Source organism: Sceloporus undulatus, chromosome 6 (assembly GCF_019175285.1).
Source record: "Sceloporus undulatus isolate JIND9_A2432 ecotype Alabama chromosome 6, SceUnd_v1.1, whole genome shotgun sequence".
NCBI classification, from domain to species: Eukaryota; Metazoa; Chordata; class Lepidosauria; order Squamata; family Phrynosomatidae; genus Sceloporus; species Sceloporus undulatus.
In genome coordinates, this window is record NC_056527.1 from 149,554,765 (window position 1) to 149,575,645 (window position 20,881).

The window sequence follows — 20,881 nt, forward strand, 5'->3', positions numbered from 1 at the left end:
CTTTCTCCCTTCCATCCCTCCTTTCCTCCCTTATATCATCCTTCATTTCTTCTTTCCCTTTCTCCCTTCCATCCCTCCTTTCCTCCCTTATATCATCCTTCATTCCTTCCCTCCCTCCCTTTCATCCTCCCTCCCTTCTTCCCTCCCTCCCTCCCTCCCTCCCTTCTTTTCCCTTCCTTCCTTCCTTCCTTCCTTCCTTCCCTCCCTCCTTTCCTTCCCTCCATCTGTCCATCTATCCATCCTCCCTCCTTTCGTTCCTTCTCCCCTTCCTCTCTCCTTTCCCTCTCCCTTCTCCCCGTCTGCTCTCCTCCTTCCCTTTCCCCATCCCTCTTCCTTACCGAGAAGCCGGCCCAGAAGGGGCAGGAGTGCCTGACGCGGGCGGAGGTGGTGAGGGCCAGGGCGGCGAAGGAGAGGGCCACCCCGAGGCCCCCCAGCCCCATCTGGGCCACTCCCAGCGCCAGCAGCAGCCGGGGACCCGGAGCCCGGCCCCCGCCCAGACCCCCCGGAGCCCAGCCCCGGACCCCCACCGCCCAGGACGAGCCCAGGGGCATCCTCCTCCTCCTCAGGCAGGGCTCCCCCGGGGGACTGGGACGGCAGCAGCAGCAGCAGGGCCCCAGCGGAGGGAGGCTGCCCCTGCCATGGCTCCCTCGGGCGCCGCGGATGCAGGAGAGGAAGAAGGATGCTCCAGGAGGAGGAGGAGGCTGGTCCTCTGCTGCTGCTGCTGCTGCTGCTGCTGCTGCTGCTGCCACGAGGAGGATCTCTCTGCGCCTCCTCCAGACCCCGCCCCCAAGGACACGCCCCCTCCTCCCCCTCCTCCTTTTGGATGAGGGTCCAGGGCTCCCAGCTGCCCCTCTCTCTCTCTCTCTCTCTGCGGAGCCCAGAGGGACCTGGCAGAGCCTGGCAGGAGGCAGCGGGGACTCAGGCGCAGCCTTCGGGGAGCCCCACGCCGGGCCTTCCTCGCGGCTGCTGCTGCTGCTGCTGCCGCTGCCACCATCAGCCCCAGTCCAGATGCTGGGCCTCCTCCAGGAGGACTGGCCCTTCTTCCCGAGCCCTGCGCCCAGCACCAGAAGCAAGACGCCGCCCGCCCTGCCCTGCCCTGCCCTGTCTCCTTCCTTCTCTCCTTGCCTTTCTTTCCCTTTCCTCTTTCTTCCTCTTTCTCTCCCTTCCCCCCTCTCTCTCCTTCCTTCCTTTTCCTTTCTTTCCCTTTCCTCTTTCTCTCTCTCTCTCTCCTTTCCCTCAGGTGGGTGCCTCAGGTGCAGAGGCAGAGAGGCTGGCGATGCCTCTTATGCCCTCATTGGGAACTGCCGCTTTGCCAGCTTCGGCCAAGATCCCCTGAAGGGCTTGGCTACTTCCTCTTCCTCCTTTTTGGAAAGGCAAACTGTGGGTCAAGAAGGGGCAGGAGGAACAAGGGAGGACCCCAAAGAGGGATGCAAGTGGTTCAGTCTTTGACAGATCATCTTCCTTGGACAAGTCACACTCATAGAATCATAGAGTTGAAAGAGACCACAAGGGCCATCCAGTCCAACCCCATTCTGCCATGCAGGAAATCAAGATCAAAGCATCCCCAGCAGATGGCCATCCAGCCTCCGTTTGAAGACCTCCAAGGAGGGAGACTACACTACACTACACTACACTACAGATCTCAAAGGCAACCCTCCTCTAAACAAATCTTGCCCAGAAAACCCCATGTACCAGTCACACTGACTTCTCCATAAGTTAGAAATGACCAGAAGGCACAACATCATCAACAAAGAACCTGAAACTAAAGCTGTCTATCAAGGGCACCACAGTTTCCTCTTTGCCTTGGCAAGAGATGGGCGGCACAGCCTTTGGGTTTCCTTCCAAATGTATGATTCTGCAAAATAGCCCTTTGCGTGGCAGTGAACGATACTTTAATCCCAGCCCAAGATGTCTGAAGGACCAAAGATTTACACACACACACGTGAAGTCCCTCCAAAATCTCTTTTGCCGGACTGGCCTCTGTGGCACAATTTTTGTCCACAGTTCTCCAGGGCATGAGAGAAAGAAAAGATGCCAACACTGAGCCACTGCCTCAGTTAGAAGCTGCCCTTCCAAGCCCTTTGGCCATAATGTGCAGCACAAGGGCCATTGCTTGTCCTTGTAGATGGACAAACAGACTGCTGCATGGATATGTGGATGGATATGTGGACTGCCAGATGAATGGCCAGAAAGACATGGATGTGCAGATGGATATGGATATCTAGATACAAGGAAGGAAGGAAGGAAGGAAGGAAGGAAGGAAGGAAGGATGGATGGATGGACAGACAGACAGACAGATGGACTGGCAGATGGGTGTGTGGATATGTAGATGGATACAGATATGTGGATGGATGGATGAACACATGTAAGGACACATGGATGGCTGGACAGACAGATGGGTTCATTGATATGTAGATGGATATGGATATGTGGATGGACGGATGGTGCATGGATGGAAAGACAGATGGGAAGATGGACAGACAGACTGCTGCACGGATATGTGGGCGGATGGATGGATATGTGGATGGTATATCAATATGCGGATGGATATGTGGGTGGATGGGTAGATGGAGAGAGAGACTGCTGCATGGATATGTGAGTGGATGGATGGATATTTGGATGGATCGATGGATGGGTGGACAGATTAATGGCCAGAAAGACGTGGATATGTGGCTGGATAAAAAGCCAGATGGGTGTGTGGGTACATGGGTAAGCAGGCAGGCAAAGTCTCCAGATGTTATTGAACTGTAGCTCCCAGCTGCCTCGGCCCCACATCCAACAGCGACGAATACTGGGCATTGCAGTCCAATGACATCTGGAGGACTGTGTGATTCCCCTCCCTGAGACAGACAGACAACCAGATTTCCCCTTGCCATAATGATCTGCCAGCGTGCTGCTTTGGGCAGAGAAGAGAACATTAGCCTGATCATCAGTTGGAACAATATCTGCCTTTGCAGAGGATGAGTTATAACAAAACCTGATTGCATCTGACTGATGACCGGCTAATGAAAATTTGGAATGGTAAAGAACCAATTCCCTTTGCATTGAGCAGTGGAGACTTAATATCTCCAGAGTTATTTTTATTAGTCCCTTTCACCATTCCATCCGTTCTGCAATTTCTCATGGAGGAGGGAGCACAAGCAGCCCAACGTTCAGAGGGAAAATTAATAAGATCAGTTGGAGATGAGTAATGGGAGAGTATCTCAATGGTCCTCTACGCATCCTTTCTGGCTGCATGGCTTCCTTAATTGCAGATTCTGCTCCAAGGATTTACCAGAATTCGTCTTTGCTTCCTTTCAATAAAGAGAAGGAGGCTCCTATTTTCATACCAAAGAGCAAAGTCTTTTTTTGCTGTTGATGATCAGCCAGAGAAGGCATAATTCATTATTCTCCTCCATCTCTCTTAAAACCTGGCCTAGTCTACCAAGCTACAGTTGTGGAGCCAGCCTACAAGGCCCATAGTGCTGTTTTACACACCATGGTCCTACACACCATGGTCGGACATTTTTTGTCCAATGTGAAACATCAAGACTCAGTTCAAGGTTGTAGAAAGAGTTACGCATGTGCATCCACTGCAGATCATGCATCGTAACTAAAGATCCACACCGCGCATTCAGTTGCACATTGAACTGGACAATGTCACAATTCAATAGCGGGACAGCAATGTGCAATTGTTATGTAACTTCTAGCAAACAGTTTATGCTCCGTCTCCTTTTTCGAAGATCTCCGCCATTGGGAGGAGCAGCAGTGGATGGCTATTGGGGAGATTTCCACTTCCATATTTTAAAAGTTGAGATCCTAGTCATCCCTTATGTTTAGCCAAAGCGCGGCTGTCTAGACAGTTGGTGCATTGCAACTTCCATCAGTGGCCATACTGGCTGGCAGCCAATGGACAGACAGACTACTACTGGCCATCCACCCATCTAGCTTTTTATCCCTCCGTCCATCCATATATCCATATAGTAGTCAGTCTGCCCTTTGGCTGTTGCAGTCCCATACTATCTGGACAATACTTTTATTAAAGATTAATTGTTATCAGTTTTATTGATGTGCTTTTATATGTATTTTAAGTATTGATGTATGTATTTTAGCAGACTGTAATCCCGCCTCGATCCACCTGGGTGAGCCAGGAAAATATAAACTATTATTATTATTATTATTATTATTATTATTAATAATAATAATAATAATAATAATAATAATAATAATAATAATATTACTACAGTGGCTGCCATGTCAATGAGGCAATGAATCTGCTCTGGGTTCCTGTTTGCATCTACACTGCAGAATTGATTACCGCCATAGCTCAATGCTATGGAATTCTGGGATTTGTAGTTTTGTTATTTAGCCTTCTATGACAGAGAGCTCTGGTGCCAAAACAAGCTACAAATCCCAGGAATCCCTAGGATGGCGTTACAGCAAGTAAAGTGGTGCCAAACTGCATTACTTCTGCAGTGCAGAATGGTCCTTTTTCCATATCATTCTCTGAATTTATCTAGGTTTTGAATTACTGATAAAATTGACTAAAGTTGATATTATCACTCATCCTAATATGTGATAACCCTTGTTTGAGGGACTTCCTTGTTTCTTATCAATGTTTTATAGTATCAGTCTTACGAAAATACCAGGTAAACCTGACACTGACTAACATTAGCCAGGGATTACAGACAAGGCGGCAAGTTTTTGCGTCGCTGCAATAGTTTGCCGATGCAGAACATTGTTTTAATTTTCATTTTAAGATTCTCATTTACTATTTGAATAGTTTATTATGGCCTGTTACAGACTGCCAAAATAAAGCTGCTTTGGGTCTCTTTGGAGGTATGCTGTTTAAATGATGCATGGGTCCTAAGAGTCCGGAGGTCGCACCAAAGCCACACTCCATTCCTAAGCACCAGAGTGCAGCTTTTGGTGCAGCTTCTGGATTCTTAAGATGCATGCATCATTTCAATAGCATACCTCCAAAGAGACCCAAAGCAGCTTTATTTTGGCAGTCTGTAACAGGCCTATATAGCTTTTAGAATTTGTGTAGGTTCTGAACCATTGAGAACTTTGATAAAACTTGACGTGGAACAGTATTTATCCAGGTATCTGATAACCCTTGTCTGAGGCATATCCATGCTGCTTTTCCTTTGTATTTGTACCCCTTGCACTTTTTTTTTACACTGGTCATTGTGCCATTTTGTGTAACATTGTATTGTTTGTGCTGGTCATTGACCGTAATACATTTCATTCATTCTGCAATGCAGATGAGGCCCAACTTGGCTCATTGACACAAACTCAATGTGACTTGGTTTCTTGTGGGTTTTTTCGGGTTATGTGGCCATGTTCTGGAAGATTTTATTCCTGACGTTTTGCGGAGATGCCAGCCACGGATGCTGGCGAAACGTCAGGAATAAATTCTTCTAGACCATGGCCACAGAGCCCGAAAAACCCACAAAAAACTATGGATGCCAGCCATGAAAGCCTTCAATTTCAGTGTGACTTGTTTCTCAGTAGACACAAACTGGATGGCGCCATCCGTTGACTTTCATGCTGCCCTTTGGACCCAAGCGACACTTTTCCCTTAAAAGACGATGATCAAGCGATTAGGCAACAATGACCAATAAAACAAAGCACTACCAGCAGCAGCAAGAGAGAACTGGAAAAAAGAAGAGCGGCGAGAAGAACAGTTAAGATAATTGGGTAATTCCCCCCCCCCCCCAGTTCTATGAGGTCTTTGGAACAAAATGGAAGAAATAGCCCCCCTTTGTGTCACATTCTTTAGCTGCCGTTTAAAAAATAAATTCTGTTTCCCCTTCAACCCCTTTCTTGGTTCTCTTTGTAGAAGAGAAATCAGAAGATGGGATCATGCCACCCGTTCTCTTATCGGTCATCGGGCTTCGTGCGAGCACCTTCCGAATTGCTGGGCATCATCCTTGATCCCAAATCACTCAGTATAATTCTGCATTGTGTGCCACTCTGTCTGCTTCCATTCAAAAGTTCACCTCTGCCCGGCTTTGGATTCTGAAATGGTTGCCATGTGATTTTAATGGGAGCCAAAGCACTTGGAGCTAATAACAGAAACTCAGAAGGTCACCAAAGGCCTCTGGACTCAATCTCTGCAAGCTGGAAAACGTTCCCCAGTTCTGCACTGCAGAAATAATGCAGTTCAAATCTCTAATCAGATGTGGAAGCCACTGGGTATCCTTGGGCGAGTTGCATGCTCTCAGCCTCGGAGAAAGTTGAAGTGGCAAAACCACCTCTGAATAAATCTGGCCAAAAAAAACCAATGACAGCAAAGTATGATTGCAAAAGCAAGGCACCGCAAAATGGAAGGCGGTCAAGAATAATGGAGAATGTTCTAACAAGAAAGCTAAAAACACTAGTAGAACTATAAAATCATTTAACATGGTTTGTTTATAGCTATATTGTTGTTGCTGTTGTTTGCCTCCAAGTCGTTTCTGACTTATGGCAACCCTAAAGCGAACCTATCATAGGGTTTACTTGGTAAGTTTCTTCAGAGGGGATTTGCCTTCCTCTGAGGCTGAGAGAGTGTGCCTTACCCAATGTCATCCAATGGGTTTATATGGCCAAACCTGGTCTCCTAGTCCAATGCTCAAACCAATACACCACACTGTCCCTCTAGGTTCACTTTAAGGGTCATCATAAGTTGGAAATGACTTGAAGCCATGCAACAACAGCAACGTTTAAATGTCGATCTTTTGGTACTTTTAACAACATTGCATTTATTTTCATTTGTAAGCTGCCTTAAGGAGAAAAAAGGGATATCAATAATTATACCAATAACAACATCTGGGGACCAACATCATTCAGGATTTCCATCACTGGATCGAAGTGAATACTGGATGCAAATCCTTCACTCGTGTAATTATCTTGAAGTTGCAGCCACATTACAGAATTAATGCAGTTTGACCCCACTTTAACTGCCATGGCTCCATGCTATGGAATCCTGGGATTTGTAGTTTGGTGGAGCACCAGAGCTCTCTGACAGAGGAGGCCAAATATCTCACCAAACTACAAATCCCAAAATGTCATAGCACTGAGCCATGGCAGTTAAAGCAGTTAAGTCCACTTATGAAGATGCAAGTCTCCAATAGGAGTCCAGTGTTCATCTGCAAAATATTTAAGGGTAACCACTAAGCTGCACTCGCTTTCACTTGTCAGGGCTCTTTGAACATTGGACTATGACTCTGGCCTGGAGACCGGGGTGCGCATCCCAGCTCAGCCATGAAACACACTGGGTGACCATGGGAAAGTCATACTCTCTCAGCCACAGAGGATGGCCATGGCAAACCCTCTCTGAAGACACTTGCCAAGAAAACCACGTGACAGGTTCACCTTATGGTCGCCATAACGTGGGAATGACTTGAAGGCACACAACAACAACAAGTGTTGTTTTGGACAGAGTCACAGAAACAGCTTCTCTCCCCTGGTTTGCTGGGACAGAGAGAAAGGACAAAACAGTACACATCACCCTCTATATTATTGGAGCCTTCACACCAGGTAGATGAAGACCAGCATCTTCAAGGGGAGGGCAAATTAAGAGCCATTGTCATTGTCTTGTCCAAGGATCAAGTATTACTCACAAAGGAAACTGTCCTTGGACCATTCCCTTCCTCTCCCCCCACACACAAAAAATGGAATTGCAACTGTCGCCGGAAAAGCAATTTCACTTGCACATTCCATTTTCTGCTAGAGGCATAGTGCATCATTCTTGTTTGGTAGCAAATCGTTCCCCTGCAAAATGACCTGAGGACTGTGCAGCTGTCTGCTTAACAGAGCTGCAGACAGGTTTCCTAAAAATAGAAGCACCCGATTTGCAAAATGGGGGTAGTGCGGAATCAAAGTCTGCAGCCATCTTTCAACTCGAGCAACAAAGGGAGAGTGTCACTTTCCGGGAATGCCATGTTCCATCTCCCTCCAGAGTGCCATCCCTCAATTCAAATAGTTTTTGGTGTGAGGAAAGAGCGGATGAGACACCATGGTGCAGCGGTTTGAGCATTGGACATGATAAACCTGCCTTAGAGTTGCCATGAGTCAGAAATGACTTCAAGGCACACAGCAACAAAAATGAAGAGCAGCTACCATCCTAAATTAGGAATAAAAGTTACAATGTGCAAGGACATGCCAAATTCATCCAGCGTCAGGACCCAAGTCCTCAAAATCCTTGCCATGCTTGCTAGCCATTTAGGCTTTCCATGTTCTGTTACATGTCACTGGATGCTGGGATATGTCGTGCCTTTGGTGGTGCTTGGTGGAAGGGAATGGTTATCTGTCTTGTGGATTATTAATGAGCAGAGGGGAAGGAGAGGTGAATTTGTTGTAGTTGTTGTTGCTGTGCACCTTCAATTCATTTCTGACTAATGGCAACCCTATCATAGGGTTTTCTTGACTTACAGCAACCCTAAGGTGAACCTATCACAGGGCTTTCTTGGCAAGTTTCTTCAGAGGGGATTTGCCATTGCCATCCTCTGAGGCTGAGAGAGTATAATGTACCCAAGGTCACCCAGTGGGTTTACATGGCCAAACCAGGATTCAAACCCTGGCCTCCAATGTTCAAACCAATGCGCCATGTTGGCACTCATAAGGGAGGAAATAGGCACTGAGAATTGCCAAAGCCAGTTCCATGGGAATGCCTGGTACAAGAGAAAACAGGCTTGTCTGGGAACTATGACTATGATTTTATGAGGGTTTGAGCACTCAAAAACCATTGCTTTGTGCTTTTATTGTACTGTGCAATCGAATTGCTCCAGTCCTAACAACATCACCATGCTGTTAACTACTTTGGCGTTTGGATCAAGCTTGCTGTTTTACATTGAAGTTTTGGCTCTCAGAGCTAAATTCAGTCAGCACATGACATCCAGCGGTGGGCAGATAGATTTCAGATCAATGGGTTTTAGACTAGAACTTTAAAGGAGTTGGCCAAGGTGCTGAATTCGATTCCCCCCAACTAGATTCAAGACCTTGGTACCCTCCTCCAACCCTCAGAGTGGATTCACTGCTCTAATACATGGGAAGCACCAGAAACCATAGTTTTCATTGTGGAGTAATGGTCACGATATAATGGACATGTCGTGTGGATAGAAGTCAACCAGACGGTGCAGTGAATCTCACCCAGTTTTTAGCCAAAACTTCAAAGGCATTGTCCAAACTGTTGAACCTATTTGGGGATTAGTGCTCAGCACATTGGATTGTTTCAGATCAAGATAGTTGGAGGGAGAGCCAGCATGATGTAGCGATTTGAGTGTTGGACTATGACTCTGGAGACCAGGGCTTGAATCTCGGCTCGGCCATGGAAACCCACCTTGGGCAAGTCACATTCTCTCAGCCTCAGAGGATGGCAAGGGCAAATCCGCTCTGCAGTAATCTGCCAAAAAAAAAAAAAAAACCCATGATAGCTTCACCTTAGGGTTTCCATTAAGTCAGAAACAACTTGGAGGCACACAACAACAACAACAACGGTACTTTGTATTTTAGTCATCATTGTCACCTCTCCTAGAATAGCTCACAAGCAAACAAAGGGATGGCCAATTATGAAGGTGCACCAGGGAATCCAACCGCTTAATATATCCTTGTCTGGAAGCCGCAACACAATGTTGTGTATGTGTGTGTGTATAAATGTCCCCATGGACTGCATTCAAATGGATTCAAAACAGTGTTTTAAAAAACAGCAATTTTGTTCTGGGAGGGGGGTATGGCAGTGAGCCTCTAGTTACCATTTTCTTTTCCTCCAGTGTATGATTTTAACACAGTATTTCCAAGGAGGCTGTGGCTACTCTTTCCCTCTTAACCGGAGTGGGACTCTTGCAAAAGCAGTTCCACAGCAGGGCTGCAAATTAAAAGCAAGCCTGGGATGCACTGGACAATCGTCATCAGGCTAAAATAAAAATCAATGCATGCATGGCATCCATTCGGCGACTTAATCAACGAAGGAGAAAGGGAAGGAGTTTCAACTCGCCGCCAGCTTTCAAAGAAGCTGAAATAATTTAGAGTCCAAAGAGTCACTGTGTTTCTCCCCCCCCCCCCTCCTTGTACATCCAAAGGATAAAAGGGCTCTTTGACTTATTATGATAGTGAAATTAGATATTTGGGAGCTATCGTCACGGTAAGAGTCCCTCCGGATGCCATTAGCCTGAATCAGCACAGTCCTATCTGCTTCTTAACCATAATAGATGAGAGGAAAATACTGGTCCCAGGGTACCAAGTGAGTGATAACTATCCAAGAGGATGTCTGTAATGAGCCAGAGAATCAGGCGTCAGCCAAGAGCATCCTTCTGTCATGGAATGAGAACCTCAGCAAAGTGGCAGCATGTCCAGAGGAGAGGTGGCTTGGAATCCTGTCGGTCACTCAGGCCTTGTCCGCACTGGCCAAATAATACATGTATTCAGTCTGGATGATGTAGGGCTCAATTCCCAATTCTGCTGTGAACTGTCTGGACGACATACCAAACCGACAGCATACCATCCTTGCTATTGTTGGGTGCCTCCAAATCCTTTCCAACTCATGGCGACCCTCTTTTCTTGGCAAGATTTGTTCAGAGGAGGTTTGCCATTGCTTTTCCTTGAGGCTGAGAGCATGCAACTTGCACAAGGCCACCCAATGGGTTTCATGGCTGAGAGGGGAATCGAACCTTGGTCTCCAGAGTCGGAGTCCAACACTCAAACCACTATGCCACTCTGCCCCTTAAAACTGATTAAATCATGAAAAATATTGCAGAATTTTTGCATGGCATTGCAGAATTTGTGCATCCAATTATGTAATCTTTTTGCATGGCATTGCAGAATTTTTCGTGTCTTGGAGAGATCTGGAACTACAACCAATTCCAGGACAGAATAGAGAGAAGGCTTTGTCTAATTTAATAAGGATGGATGGCAAAAAAAAAAAAAAAAAAGAAGGTCTCTCCTTGGTAAACAGGACCAGCAATAATGCTATACACCACTGATACAAAATGGATTGCTCAAAGCCAGTCATCAGTGACTTTGAATCCGCTCCTGGTCTGATGCATTTTCCATATTCTGTGAGCTCATACTTGGTCCTTTTCCCATCCTGATTAATTCCTAACAAGGTAAACACAGCGCACTAAGTGTGGAAAAATGATAAAAGATGAGTAAGACAGAACTCTTCCAGATTCTGCTGGTAACTAAGGACAGGCATCACATAAAATAAAAACCAAGCAGCACTCAAAATCCAACAATAAGCGCGGTTATTATGAGACAATGGATAAATCGTCCTCATTTCTCCAATGAAATAATTATTCTAATCCATTCCATGACAAAATGTGCATTGTTAATGAGTGGGTCATTAACCTTAAACAATGTGTCAAAGCGTTCCTCACTCCAATCCAATTCAGCTAAAATTACCGCCTAAGATAATGGTCGGAACGTGCATTTCGCCTACAGAATATTCCACAATATCATGGCATCTGAACAAACGCGACAATCCACTTGTTAATTGCCCAGCGTTTAGCTGCGGGTGAATGAAGAGAGGAGGAAGGGAACGAGAGAGTGTTAATTGCAGGCCAAGGGAAAGAAGGGAAAAAGAGAACAGGTGAATGAACATCCTTTCTTCCTCCCATGGATTAATTGCTGGAAATGATATATTCTGCTTCTGAGTTGGTGCTAGGTCAAAATGTAAATGTTTAACAAAGCTTGCAAGCCCCGAGTAATACTTTGGAACTTGTGCAAGTGAAACTACTAAGGGTGCATCTCTGATGTTCTTGGACTACAACTCCCAGCAGATGCATGCTGGAGAATGACAGGAGTTGCAGTCATTGCATGATCACACTTTTGGCTATTGTAATTTTATTTCGTAGAGGAAGAGGAGTCTTTGGGGGGCACCAGTTGTTACTTATGACAATTTGGGGGGCATTGGGACCCATGACTACTGACTTAATCAGTACCTATGACTATTGACACCTAATTTGGAGAGAATTTGTGCCTATAATTCTTTACCTGAGAAAGAGAGCCATTAATATCCTACCAAACGTGGCTGTCACAAATGAGCAAAAATGAAACATGGCCTCTCTCTCCAACGGTTCGGACAGGTGGGTTAAACCTTATAAATCTTAATGGAAATTATTATGCTGGTGCCGAATGGTAAAACATGCCGCCTCACACCCTCACTTTGGGGTCCCATCCATGCAATTTTAATTAACCAGATTGCATTTTACCCAGTTTAGGCCTCTGATAATAAATGAATCGCACCCCAATCCAGGGGCCTGTTTTCGCTGGTGATTTGATGGGAAACTTGGGGAGGAGCCAAGAACATTCTGTCTCGAAAGGGCTGCGTTGTAAAAAATAAGCAGAAAATAAATGCAACCAGTTAGTAACTTGCAAGTAATTGCATTATTCCTCATGTCCAAAGCTATCTTTGTTCATTGAAGGATTGCATCACCCCACTACAGAAGCTTGAGGTTAAAAGATGCACCAAGGAACACCATGCTAAATGCATGCAGAAGAATATGTCGTTTATAACAATGCTCAAGTACCATTGTTTTAACTTGAAGAGAAACTCACTATGGCCAGGAATGGATCAATACAGGACGATACCTGAAGCCACATCAAGTTTAACAGACCTCACAGTATCTTTCTCTCTCACACACACACATAGGTTCACACTTGTATTGTGCTGGCTGCAAGCCAACATCTCCTCCTCATGTGGAGACACACTGCATGGAAAACTGACACATTGCACAGCACAGGTCAATGATTGGCTGCTGTTGGGAAATGCACAATGCACAACCACAATATGCCATGCGTGGCTCATAGCTGCAATGCACTCAATGTTATCTTAGATGCAATTCCACTTCAGCATCCACAGATTTTAGTATTCATGGAGGGTCCTAGAACTAAACTACAGGAAATAAAAAGATTTTTATAGCTCACACAAAGGGCCCACTGTGATAGATAGATAGATAGATAGATAGATAGATAGATAGATCGATCGGCAGGCAGGCCTTCAAGCTATTTCCAACTTATGATGAACCTAAAGCATTTCTTGGGGCTGAGAGAGTGTGACTTGCCAGTGGGTTTTCTTGCCCAAGCGGTGAATCCGACCCTGATCTCCCAAGTCACAAGGTGCATCTTACACTGCAGAAATAATGCAGTTCGACATCCCTTTAACTGCCATGGCCCCATCCCACAGAATCCTAGGATTGGTATTTTGGTGAAGCACCAGCCTTCTTTGACTGAAAAGCCTAAAGACTGTAAAACTAGAAATCCCAAAAATCTATAGGATGGAGCTACAAACCCTTAAAGTGGTGTCAAACTGCATTATTCCTACAGTATACATGCACACATTGTCCAATGCTCAGACCACAACACCATGCTGGCTCTCTTTATATTTATATCTGAATTCTTTTGGTTTACTTTCTGAAAACAGCAGATACAGGAAGAGTGGGAGGGTGGGGGGAAGAATTGCAAAGGAGCATAAAATGGTGGCCGGATACATCTGAATTCTGGCTTATGCAGAGTGGGTGACCATGTTTTTCGGACTATGTGGCCATGTTCTAGAAGAGTTTATTCCTGACGTTTCACATGCGCCTGTGGCATTCTCTAAAGACGCCAGCCACAGATGCTGGCGAAATGTCAGGAAGAAACTCTTCTGGAACATGACCACATAGTCCGAAAAACCCACAAAAAAATATGGGTGCTGGCCATGAAAGCCTTCGGCCTCCCTCATAGAAATGTAAATTCATGCTTCTTGGGCACGTTCAATATGGAAGAAATTCTGGGATTCCTCCTGGACAGAAGGTTGAAATGCTGGATATGTCCGGTAAAAGGAGGACCTCTAGTCAGCCTGGTCTTATGTCTTTGAAGCACGTCTCAGCTGCTCTTTGGACCCAAAACCTGGGAATTTACTGAGTTACTCCAAAATGTTTGTGTTTTCCTATGGGTCTTCCTCAGGACGCACCGGTGCATCATGACTACCGTTAGCAGCGACAGAGACTGCTTGGTGATTTCAAGAGCGACAACTTTGTGTGTTGAATATTTAACTCAGATGGTCTCTGAAGTAGGTTTTTGTCATCTCTGCCCTGTGATCTTTATCTACTGCTGCAAGGATGAAAGGAAAGCCATTTCCACAAAAAATAAACAGTGGAGATATTTCCACAGTGACCTAGAAACAGTTCCCACTCACCCCAAAAAAACATGACAGACCAAGTGCTGTGTATATGTGCATCGTCAAGTTGCATGTTTCTAAAATGCTTCCAACATCCTTCCCCAACTGGATGCTTTTCAGGACTCCAGAACCCATCAGCCCCAGTTAGCATGACCGATGATCACTCTAGCTTGAATGAACAGCAATGCAGACCCTTAGACACAAAACACTTTTCCATGGCCATGTTAAAAGCATCTGAGTCTATGAAAGCTCATGCTGCCAACTTCTTTCTTTCAGTTAGTCTCAAAGGTGCTACAAGAGCTCTCTACATGTTAAGCTGCATTTTCAAAACACTCCTTTCCCTGGGTGAGTTCTTCCTACTGCAAATTCCTCAGGGCTTCTAAAGAAAACTCTATAAAAGACACTATATACAAGCCACCCCTTTTGTCCTCCACTTTTTTTCAAACTGAGTTCAAAGTGCAAAAGGATACAGAGGACTGACTGTAAGCAGATATTTGCATCCTTAAACCAGACCAACATATTTGCCTTAGATCCTGACCTGTAAGGATGCTGAATATGAATGATGTCCGGAGGACCTTGCCTTTGGTCTGTCCAAAATGCGCCATGCGCTCAGATACACCAACCTTCAAAATACAGACATCCAGCAGTCCTCTCATTCTGGTGTAACAGCAAACACTTTAAATGTTAAGAGAAGCAATGAATCAAAAGGTTCTCCTGGACTACATGCAAAGACCGGACACCCAATTAAAATAATTGCTTTTCTGATAGAGAAGAAGGCACAAAATCTTAATCACCGCCAGCCTTGGAAGCTGCGGTTGTAATGCTAAAACAACTTTGATTGCATGCTTGCTTGTCCTGTTCTTACTGCAATAAATTATGTATGTCTTCTCTAAGAAGTACTGAGATTGCAAAACATAAAAAAAGGGGGGGGGGGCAATAGGGCCAAGAAATGGGGGGCACAACCATGATGGTTTTTCTTCCACTTAGTTACATTATCACATTGTGGTGGCTTTGGAAATCCAAATGGAAGCTACTGGCAGACCAGCCCATTATATGGCCATTCCATAAATCATGGAGGCCCTTTGGTTTAATTAAGGCCTTTCCTAATGGCTCGGATGGAGACAAGAGAAAGCAATGATCTTGGCAAAGGGAAGGCGATGGACACAGGCTGCAGCTCATCCTCATCCTTTACGATTTGTCCAATTAAAAAGAAAAGAAAAATGTATGCTCGCCCATTGCTACCCGCTAGTCTACCTCCATGAAGAGTGGTGTGGAAATTCATTCTCACCCTCGGATTGTTCCTGCAGTTGCAATAAAACCAAGTTCTGCTTTGAAATCCTATTTTACTCCTAAGGAGAGACACAGTGAACTGAGCTGTGTTTTGGATGTTTGCTGAGGAAAAGGTCCAAATGGGCCCTTTCCATTTTGCCTTCTGTGGGTGTTATTTGCAGAACAGTTGGAAAGGAGATTTTAGTATTTGGGGTTCTCCTCCCTCCGTCGACATTTATTACAATCGTATATACCTGTATACCTGCTATAAGCTGTATTTCTGAGGAAACAACTGGCAAAACCACCTCTTGATTATCCCTTGCCTAAGAAAGCCCTATGAAATTTGGCAAACCTTCTGATGCAAAGCTGACTTCATAGGGTTTTCTTAGGCTAGGCATACTCAAAGAGATGGTTTTGCTAGTTTCTTTCCTCTGAAATACAGCCTACAGCATCTGGTATTCATGGGTGGTCTCTCATCCAAGTGTTAACTAGGGATGACCCTAATTAACGTCCAAGATCAGTGGGGTATCTGGGCAATGGGAATTGTAGTCCCAAGGCACCAAGGTTGGGAAGGGTGCAGCGGATCATTCATTTTGGTCTAGGTAAGACTTGGGCAAGTCACACTCTCTTAGCCTCAGAGGTTCACCATAAGAGAAAATGACTTGGAGGCACACAACAACAAAGCAACAACAAAGATCAGACTAGACCAGTATGTAGAGAGAGGCAGAAGCTTCCATACATATCACAAATTCTAACTTACACTGTCCTTGCTTTAAAAAACATCCATGCAGATTTAGTTCGCAATGTTCAGTCCTGGGGAAAAATCATTTCAGCCAAAATACTGCAGCAATAGGGGTAGTGCTTGAGACGAACGCAAACTTGTCTCCGTCACCAACGCCTTTTTTCCCTTTTACAAAAATTCTTGAGTTAGATCAAGCCGTATCTCAAAAACCCTCGATGCATAAAAGCCGTGTTATGAAAATGCACACTTCGGCTCCCGAAGGGTTTACAATCTATGCAATTCATTTAAGCAATGAAAGTTTTATTGGGAAATAAAAGGAAGCCAATGATGATGACGATAATGGATTTTGCAAAGAGTAAAACTGAGTGGTTGGACAAGCTTTAGGCAAACTTTATACCAAACTAGCTTTGAATCCAATCCAATGAATTCTGAATAGACTTCTACTTTGGAGCAACAGGTCTTTCCTTTCCCTTCATGTTTTCTTGGCTCATATATCCAGCTCCACACTCACACATTTACATTACATTGGCATACCTTTCAACTATCCTTATTTGACATGGACAGTCCCAATTAATCCTCTGCCATCTTCTTTTACCCACTATTTTTAAAATGTCCCAGTTTCGGTATTCTCCCATTTTCCTCCTTTGTCCTCAGTTGCTGCAAAATAGGTTTACATTGCAAAAATAGTTTGCACTCACTTAACTCAGCAGGAAAAAAGAGGGGGCACCATTTTGCCCTCTGTAACTGGTGCAAAAGCAAAAAGCCATGGTTTCTCCTAGCTTGCCCATTCCTTAACAACTGTTGCCATCTTGACTAAACTCTGATGCTGCCTGGCCACACACTTCCCAGTTTTCATTTGTAAATTCTGGAGGCTATGCATTGAGTTCAGTTTTCAGACATATAAAAGACAGACATTGCATGCATACAAACATACCACTATCTTTGCAAAAGGAGTTTCCATGAGTCGTCCATCAACATTTGTGGCTTTGGCTTCTGCTGATTTGATCATTCACAGATTCAACTGATGTGTTCTCTCTGGGAATCTCTAGGTCCTCCATGTCAAGGTATGCTGGGATGCATAGTCCTTTTGTGACTGACTGATAGGATAAACTGCAGGCCTTGCTGTGCTGCCATGAATGTGAGCTGTAGTCTCTAAAATGGCTAGCATGGCAACCACCTGAGACAAACATTCTTGATTTGTATAGCCATTGCCTAATGGAGAAAAAAGGCCAGGTGTCTCTCATGTAGATAATTGAACAAATCCTGTAGCAGGAAGGGGTTTCTTTTTGCCTTCCCTGTCTCTCTCTTTCTCTGTCTGAGACTAGATGTTGTGTTATGTTCTCACTGCTATGTATATTATTGCCTCTTCCAAGTAAACCTATAGTAGCCACAGCTCTATGTGCTTTTTTTTTACACAACATTCACCAGAAGTTGCACTGGAGGACCTAGAGATTTCCAGAGAGAACATTTCTGTAGCCATTTGTAGCACAATTCGATGGTCAACTTCCAGCACAGTGGACCACAGACTTGTACTGGAGGACCAAGGGGTCATCCAGAGGTTGTTTTTTAGTGCAGTGATGTGAATAATCTCTTATACATTCCAGGTTTGTTATTCACACTATGGAACTGCATCGATGTACATCTCTGCAGGTTCAGTTGCTCACGCATTCAAGTGTTGAAATAAATATGGAGTCGATGATGTGAAAGCACTTGGAACATGTTCAAGGCATGCAAAGTTTTATCCTAGGTCTATCTGCATTGCTTAGGCCTGTTACAGACTGCCAAAATAAAGCTGCTTCGGGTCTCTTTGGAGGTACAGTGGTACCCCGGGATACGAAATCACCGCGTTACGAAATTTCCGGGATACGAAAAAATCCCATAGGAAAAAACTGTTTCGGGTTACGTTTTTTTTTTCGGCTTACGAAAAATTTTTTGGTGCTTTTCGGCGCTTTTTCACACGAAATCGCGGCTTTTAGCGCTAGCGCCTATGGCTTTTTCGGCTAGCGAAAGATTTCGGGTTACGAATGGCGCCGCGGAACGGATTACATTCGTAACCCGGGGTACCACTGTATGCTGTTTAAATGATGCATGCATCCTAAGAATCTGGAAGCTGCACCAAAGCTGCCCTCCAGTGCTTAGGAATGGAGTGAGGCTTTGGTGCGAACTCCAGACTCTTAGGACCCATGCATCATTTAAATAGCATACCTCCAAAGAGACCCGAAGCAGCTTTATTTTGGCAGTCTGTAACAGGCCACAGTCACACTACCAACAATCTGAATCTTTAAAAAAAACCTCAGGGAAAAGCCTGATATCGATTATCCTGGATTAAGTGAGGTTTTTGGTAGCCCCCTAAAAAACAATCGGGTGCATTTGGGATGCGTGTGAATGACGAAAGTTTAACCTGGATTCATCCTGGATTATGTTTCACACTTCTCTAGGTATTTATAGGTCCTCCAGCACAATTCGATGGTCAACTTCCAGCAGATGTTGACCACAGACGTGTTGTAGGACCTAGAGATTCCTGTTCTCTCAGGTTTCCCACTTTTGTGGGGGCCCTGAGCCCCAGTGAATGTGGAGAGTCCACTGGTGCTCCAATCCATTTTTGCTTTTCTTAACTTGGAAGTTCAGTTCCTTTAAATACAGACAACCCCAAAAAGAAAGAGCACATATAACAAATAACAAAACCACTAACTCAGGAGTAGGAATGGATCCACAAACTTGATTCCATCAACCAAGATCAAAAAGGATCTGGTGTGAAGTCGAAGGCTTTCATGGCCAGAATCCATAGTTTTTTGTGGGGTTTTCAGGCTCTGTGGCCATGTTCTAGAAGAGTTTCTTCCTGACATTTTGCCATCATCTGTGGCTGGCATCTTCAGAGAAACCTAAGCCTAACCCAACCCAACCCCTAACCCTCTGGTGCCTTTGGAGATATTTAGGCTCTTCTGTGTGAATCTGGCACAGCTTCCACAGAATGCCTTTTCTCTCAGGGTTACCATTTTGTTCATTCTCTTTGTCGTTTAATCTACCCGCTCCCCCCTATTTCTTCTGAGTCTCCAGAAATAACTCAAGTGAAGAAAACGATAGAAGCAGAAGGGATGGGAGGATGCCCTGGTGACCTCGAATGGGCATCTCTTGAGAGGAACAGCTGGATCTCCACCTGATTCATGATGTGTCATCTGTTTTTGTCTGAGCAAAGCATGAATCTGTCAGGCCGCCTTCCCTCTCCACAGGCAGTTAAGCAGAGCTCTTTGGAAAAGACGGTGCAGAAATCTCAGCAAGGCATGGCTGAGTGAGAGAGAAGCCTCCGCTCAAAATAAAAGGACGTTAAAATTAAGAAGTCAAACTGACTCAGGGTCCCATCGATGTTGCAGACAAGTATCAGTGGTGTGCTAGATGTGGCACAATCTGCCTAGGGACTGGATTTTGAGGCTGGAGGGCAATAAGCTATGGTGAAATCGGTCCAAATTTTATCTCATGGAAGAACTTTTTTCTCCTGGAATAACTCTTCCTCCCCCACTGGGAGGGAGACTTTTGGAAGGTAACTAAAATGATGAAGGATCTGGAAACTTAGGGAGCTGGGGAGAAGAGAAGTTTAAGAGGTATATGAGAGCCCTGTTTAAATACTTGAAGGGAGGTCACACTGAGGAGGGAGCAAGCTTGTTTTCTGCTGTCCCAGAGAATAGGTCACAAAGCAATGGATGCAAGCTACAAGAAAAGAGATTCCAGCTCAGCATTAGAAAGAACTACCTGACAGTAATAATATATATTTAAAGGGGTTTCATACTGAGGAGGGAGCAAGCTTGTTTTCTGCTGCTCCAGAGAATAGGACCTGGAACAATGGATGCAAGCTACAGGAAAACCTTAACATTAGGAGGAACTTCCTGACAGCAAGAGATGTTTGATATTGGAAGATGCTGCCTTGGAGAGTGATGGAGTCTCCTTCTTTGGAGGTCTTTAAACAGAGGTTGGATGTCCATCTGTTGGGGGTGCTTTGATTGAGATTTCCTGCATGGCAGAAGAGGGTTGGACTGGATGGCCCTTGGGGTCTCTTCCAACTCTATGATTCTATGATTCACTGCATCCTTCTCCCTCTCCCTGTGCATCAGAGAAAGGTCACACAAATGTCCCCCTGAAATATTTGGGTTGTTAGCTGTTTTCCTACTCACAAGTCCCAGAACGCCTTTATGTCCAGTGCAATGTGGGGAGTTCTGTCCCCCAATAAATCTTTCTTCCTGTCTCCCAAGCTTCTAGTATTTTAGTACAGAGCGAGCCATTGAAAATCATTCAAGATCTAGAACTCTTCTGTTTGCAGCGTTGGCATTCCCTCAGTTGCTCAGATGCCTAAGCTCTGTTTCTAAATGCTTGGCTGAAGTGTTTAAGTTGCTGCGGTGACAGAAATCTAGGGACTGGAGGCGTATTTCATTTGGGAGGCAGACTTCTTACCAAGGGGCAATGCTCTCATTTTGCTACATCGACACCCCTGAAAATCAAAGCTAACTTGATGGCACGCAACATCATGCATATGCCCCATCCTTCTTTGCTCACATCCTTCTTAGAACAGCCATCATGATTTCAGATGAGCTGAAGGAAACCACAACCAAAGCCTTCACAGTTGTGGGGGGACAGATGCGAACATGAGCAGGACATTAGTCAGTGCTCCTTCCCCCAAAAATTAAATAATAGGAAGGAGAGGCTGAGAATCCGGGTGAAAGGAGAGATGCTGCTTTCTCCAACTAGAGCTGTAGGGAGCA

The 20,881-nt window shown here is 45.0% G+C and overlaps 1 protein-coding gene across 1 annotated transcript in view; it reads right to left on the bottom strand.

The window, feature by feature from the left end:
* FAM189A1 (family with sequence similarity 189 member A1) overlaps positions 1–493 on the bottom strand; it is a 142,681-nt gene extending 142,188 nt beyond the window's left edge. Inside the window, exon 1 of the mRNA XM_042473992.1 lies at positions 339–493. Within this exon, the coding sequence (XP_042329926.1) occupies positions 339–440 (102 nt within the window). The 5' untranslated portion in view covers positions 441–493. The remainder of the gene's footprint in view (positions 1–338) is intronic.
* Positions 494–20,881: the final 20,388 nt, after the last annotated feature.